Source organism: Triticum aestivum, chromosome 7A, assembly GCF_018294505.1.
Source record: "Triticum aestivum cultivar Chinese Spring chromosome 7A, IWGSC CS RefSeq v2.1, whole genome shotgun sequence".
In the NCBI taxonomy this organism is placed as follows: Eukaryota; Viridiplantae; Streptophyta; class Magnoliopsida; order Poales; family Poaceae; genus Triticum; species Triticum aestivum.
Window position 1 is genome coordinate 237,928,163 of NC_057812.1, and position 6,048 is coordinate 237,934,210.

The window sequence follows — 6,048 nt, forward strand, 5'->3', positions numbered from 1 at the left end:
ATACGGAACAAAATGAGTGAATCTACACTCTAAAATATGTCTATATACATCCATACTTAGTTCATAGTAAAATCTCTAAAAAGACTTATATTTAAGAACAGAGGGAGTAAACACCAAAATCGACGTAAATATTCGCATATGCTTTCGTTGTAAGATTTGGCCGACCAGTTATATAACGATATTAAACAAGCAATATGGGAACATTTTTTTTGAACAAATATGGGAACACCCGTATTTGCAAGAAATACAATGTAGCAGAATCAAAATAGTTTACATCAGATTCAAACAAACATATAACAAAACAACAAAGCCAACCAGTCCTCAATTATACAATTATAAGAAAATCGTAAGAATGAGAACAGAAGTAAAATATGCACTCCAAACAAATCTAAACCAAGCTTTCAATCCAAGTCCGTACCAAGATGGCTGTGAGCAACACCGTTGATTGCTTGATACAGAGTATGATGGGTCCACACAATACGAACGTTTTCAAAGAAAAATGAAATGGTTACTTGTCATCTATAAACTGTCTTGCAGCTCACTGAGAGCTGCCATTCGCAGGGCATGCGAACTTGTCGGTACCGGTAGTCCAGCAGCGTGGCCGGGAACATCCTTCTCGATTAGAACACTGTTGTCTTCAAAGTCATGTGAAAGTTGCAGCTTTGATAAAAGCTTCCCCATATTACATGACAAAAACTAATTTCAATGGCACCCAGTCAGTCAAAGAGCACCAATCCAACCAAGCATGCGAGGTTATGCACACTCCACAATGCGATTATGCACAACTCACTCTTCCATCATCTATCATCTCTTTGATCCAAAAACATCAGATTGGTAAAACTTGCATTAGCTACGCTCCAGAGAACATGGTAACATATGCACATAACAGGACATTGGTGAGCTCTAGGGAGTCAACATGCCTAACTTCAATTTTTATTTCAAGAAAAATGGCATATTGCATGTACCAATTATTATAATGAACCGTCAACAAGGAAATTTGATAAGTACTAAGAAAGAATTAATATTGTTTCTACAGTGATAGCAGTTTCCCCTCAAATGTATTACCAAAATGATGGAAAGCAAGGTAAACAGACCATGGTCTGAACAGATCTGCCTAAAAAATGTTTAGCAGTCGTTTCACCAATACCAACAGAGGGGCGGGGGGTAATCTTTAATTGATGATGGGGAAATGTAGTGGAATTTGCTCTGGTTAGTTCAACAGATCTTTTTTTTTTGGTAAGACCAACCAAAATACTGATGCAAGTCTGATGTACAAGTATCAATTTCTGATCCTCTGCTATCCCATTGTCGAGAATTTCCAAAACATAACTAACAGTGCAAGCTAAGTGCTCCTAAACATTACTTACGTTAGTAAGTAAACTAATTGTGAATGGAAGGGAAAATCCCACGTTGAAAGAATCTATAATAAACATATCTTAGATTTTATCTGAAAGAAAAAGCCGCCATTATCGAGCCATTAGACATTAACAGCAATACCCAAACTGGACATGAGTTAAAACTGAAGACCACAAACATAACTTGGACAAAACCAATCGAGAAAAATCAAGGAGTCTATGTAATACTTCACTGCAGATGAAAGACATCTAAGACAGATATATAGCTAGAATCCATTATAACAAATAGCAATTTCCCCTGAGTCCAGTGTCCACGACAAGCAAACAAATTTCAGGAGGGTATTAACAAATGGATGATCTTGATCAAAATCTGTAGAGATATGAAAAGCCATGACTCCAGTTGCCAACTTCACAACGTTTACCATGAGGCTGTGACTCAACTATATGGTCCCAAGGGGAAGAAACTTGAAACGACAGCAGCGACTACGGACACAGATGGACCCCAGACATTCAGACTGAAACTTGACGACGACGCTGAACCTTCTTGACCTCATTACTGTTCTAGGACTCACTGTAACATTAAGGACACGATATATAAGCCATGCACAAGAGAACACTGAGATAGGCAAAAATAATAAAGTTACTATTGAATAGAATTTTTAAGGCACGCAGTTTTTGGTTTTCTATAAGAAAAGGCACGGAAACAATAAGGACCATAGTGGACGTTCTGAATCACATACCTGATTGTCCTGATCTGTAGCCAGATCATCAGGACTGTTTGCCTGCAATGGCTTTTCTTCCCCACAACTTGGACGGTTGCATTTTGTCCGGAAAGGATAGTTTATGTTATTGCACTTTTCACACTTCCAGCTACCCTCTGGAGTCTTTGGTTCTGTTATGTCAAAGTTAGATGTATAACTGAATAGTGTTTCGAATATATCTAATAAACTAGTGCAAAGCTTTGACGCATATCTTGAAAAGGGGTTCCCCAATATTTACTGATAACAAGACAAGCAAAATACTTTGATATATGTGAAGGTAAGGGGGAATTAGCATGTATAATGTTTAACACTAAAAACTTACTTGGAGCTCTTGAACTGTCAGGTTTGGATCCCTGAAGGAAGAGTTAATATGTATGTCATCAGTACAGTAATACAACAATTTAGCTCTACAAACAGTAAAAGAAGCTAAAATGAGAAATAGATAGCCGATCCAACATTAACAAGAACATAAGGAAGAAAAATAACCATAACCAAATACACTAACAGTTTGCCCACTAATAGCTTCAAAATAATTGATCACACTCCACATAAGCACTAATGCACAATCTAATGGTGCAACTGCATGACAAAAACTTGATGCCCATTGCCAGGTGAATGAGCAACCGTTCTTGGTTTGGTTCGAAACAGCTTGTTTAAGTTGTAATGCATAGGGATTTTAGATATGCGCAACCTATGAGAATTTAGTAAATACCTTTTTATTTAAAGAATGGTTATCAAACAAGTGGTGAAGCTATTATATAAATAAGACATGTATTACCATGCAAAAAGAACTGGTGAAGCTATAATGCCCAAGAAAAGTCCAAGTATACATATACATACACTGATCAACAGATACATAGCAAATATGTAAATTTGGTCAAATCACATAGAACAACATCTCACTGAACAGTTTTTACACATCGCATATACTTCAGACAGATGACTAAGCTTGTAGGCTGCGGCAGCAATGTCAACTTCAAAGCACAATTATGAAGTTGGCTCGGCTAGTAATATAACATATGAACTTAAATCTCAGTGCGAAGGAACCGTGTCAAACCTGGGTGTCAGGTCTTGGTGTGTTGCATTTTCTCATGTTACAGACTGTCCGAAAGGCGAAGTTAATGTTGTTGCAATTAGGGCACTTCCAATCATTATCACGTCCAGCTCCTAAAATAGTTCAAGAGAAGCGGCAGAGAATAAATCTGAGTGCCAACAAAATTGATTGACCAGTGAAAAGGACAATGCAAATTTATACCAGCAGATTTCTTCTGTGAGCCTTCGTCAGAATAGGAACCAGCCCTTGTGCCCTACAAGAGAAAGAAATAAAGGACATGCAGATTGCTTAGCATGGTCAATCACACCAAAACAGCAAGAACAATGAGAAACAACCTTCCCACACAACATAAATAGAAGGCACAAAAGGTAGCAGCAACCAATTGAGGCGATGTAACTCATATTAATATGTACAGGAGTAAATTACCATTGCCCCAGGACCAGCGGGTGAGCCCAAGCCATATCTATCCATGGGCATGCTGATGCTGTACATTCCACCTATTTACAGGGAAATGAAATTCAAAAACGAATGTTAGAAACACTGTAACAACATTTGGGTCAGATCTAAAAACACCTATTCAACAAGCATCAGAGACAAGAACTGACTCAAATAAAAAACCGAGAAATCAACAAGTAATTTATCCATTAAAGACAAATGTTGTACAGTAGAAGTGTAGAACAATATATAGTATGCATAGAAATATGAAACAATTCCTTATTTAACACCATCTTAAATTTCGCTTCCTCATTTGACACCGAAAAACTTTTCTAACCTATCTAACAACGAGTCTAAATTTTATGCCCTTTATGACACTTCCGTCCATTTTAAGCCTAAATGACACCTGAAAAGACCCTTTTGCCCCTCATGTTGTATGTGTGTGCAGGGCAGTAGCACACACACACGCAGCGGCACATACACACGCAGCAACACACATGCACGCGCGCGCACAGAGCAGCACAGACGCACGCAGCACGCACACAGCAGCACACACCGAGGAAGACACGCAGCAGCACACACCGAGCAAGACATGCAACACCACACACGCACAAACCCAGACAGCATGCATCAGTAGCACACACGCCGCGCACGCACACACACTCACAAACACGCGCGCGCGCACGTGCGCGCGTGTAACATCAGCAGCACACATGTGCGCGCGTGTAACATCAGCAACACACACGTGTGCGCGCGCACACACACGCAGCAGCACGCGCGCGTACAAACATACCATGTAAGGGGCAAAAGGGTCTTTTCAGGTGTCATTTAGTCTCAAAATGGACAGAAGTGTCATAAAAGGCATAAAAATTTAGACTCATAGTTAGATAGGGAAGAAATCATTTGTCAATGTCAAATAGGGCATAAAATTTAAACACTGTGTTAAATAAGGAATTCTCTCTAGAAATATATTGGACGTGCTACTATAATTCCTGGCAAGTAAGTTCAGACAAATAAATAGTTGTGTTTTTCTTTTACATATCAGATACTGCTTATTGCATTTGAACAGCTAATCACATGACAAAGTAGCGCTACCACAGAGTAACAGAGATATCATAGCCATCTTACCTGCACCAACCATAGAACCACTAGAATATGGGGGTGGTGCCGCCATATGCATTGGCCCATAGGGGCTCCCCATCGGGACTCGCCCGCCATAGCCATACGGATATCCAGAGCCCGGAGGGAGCTGAGGAATGCCATAGCGTGGCATGGGATGCCCATTATAGAGGTTGGAGCCATACGGGGGAGGAGCCCCGGTGAGGTACATGGACGGAGGCGTCCCCGGCGGCATGTACCGCCCCGGCACCGAGTAGTGGGGTGGAGTCTGCATAGCCTTCTAGGCAAAAAGCAACAGCGGCACTAGGTAAATGCAAAACACCCAGCACATAACATGATTGAGTCGAGAACAGCAAGTAGGAGATGCGAGTACCGTGTGATCTGCGGGCCTGGACTGGTCGCAGTTGCGCATGTTGCAGGTGGTGCGGAATGCGAAGTTGACGTTGTTACAGCTGGGGCAAATCCAGTCGTCCTCACGCCGGCTACCTGAACGCCGGTCGTGCAAAACAGGCAAATCATGTCAGGCGCTGCTCACAGAACGGGGCGGAAACAGATGAACGAACGGAACAGCTTGAGCAACCTACCGTCTGTGCGCGCGCGCTTTCCAGCGGACTGGATGCGGTTATTCATCTGCAAACGCAAAGGGGAGATGAACACGGCTAAGGATTTGGTGTCGCATCAGGGTTTCGCCCCGCGGCGGGTGGACCTCGACAGCAATTCGAGCGAGCCACAATTCGATCTGGGAAGACGAAGTGGACTCACCTGAGAAGACATTGCTGGTGGTGGGCGAACCGAGAACAGCAGCCGGCGAGCGCGAAGACGTCCGCGAGACGCACGGGCGGAGGGGAATCCGGCGGCGAGAGAGGGGAACGCGTCGCCGGTCTAGGGTTTTGACGTCTTGTCGATACTGGTTTGGTGGCTGCCTCCGCGTTGGACGCTGTATATTACGGCGTATGCCGAGCTGCCTCCGTTTGGGCCCTTCTACCTTATTAGGCGCAAAAAATATTCAGGCCCACTTTACAATCTCCCCAAAAGAGAGTTCTATCCTATTACTCTCTTAAACAAAAAAGTGGGCCTCTTTGGTTCACATGATTTGTAAAAGGTTGCAATAGAAAAGGGAAAATGTTTGTTTTCATCCGGATGAAAACAAACAAACGTAAGCCGCGCGTTGTGCTGGACACGTGTCTTGTGGGCCCATCCACCGCTCCCCAGCCGGCCTTATCTCTTCGAACCCAATCTTCTTCACACGTTCTCATGCATTGCTTTTCTCCTTTCCCCCATCTCTGTGTCGTCACACGCGAGAAAGGAGATAGGCTCCCATGGC

General features: G+C 42.6%; 1 protein-coding gene across 4 annotated transcripts; it reads right to left on the reverse strand.

The window, feature by feature from the left end:
* Positions 1-280: 280 nt before the first annotated feature.
* Positions 281-5,694, reverse strand: LOC123151386 (ranBP2-type zinc finger protein At1g67325). Of its 4 annotated transcripts, none has more exons than XM_044571112.1 (10): positions 5,487-5,694; positions 5,309-5,354; positions 5,098-5,210; positions 4,734-5,001; positions 3,597-3,667; positions 3,372-3,423; positions 3,174-3,283; positions 2,439-2,469; positions 2,096-2,247; positions 281-696 (listed from the first exon to the last, which is right to left on the reverse strand). In XM_044571112.1, exons 1-10 carry the CDS (start codon positions 5,496-5,498, stop codon positions 520-522), a joined length of 1,032 nt encoding a protein of 343 aa, XP_044427047.1. In that variant the 5' UTR covers positions 5,499-5,694; the 3' UTR covers positions 281-519. The 4 variants fall into 4 exon arrangements, with proteins under 4 accessions (XP_044427047.1, XP_044427046.1, XP_044427048.1 ...); XM_044571111.1 differs by having other exon boundaries at positions 4,734-5,004; XM_044571113.1 differs by having other exon boundaries at positions 281-810; positions 4,734-5,004.
* Positions 5,695-6,048: the final 354 nt, after the last annotated feature.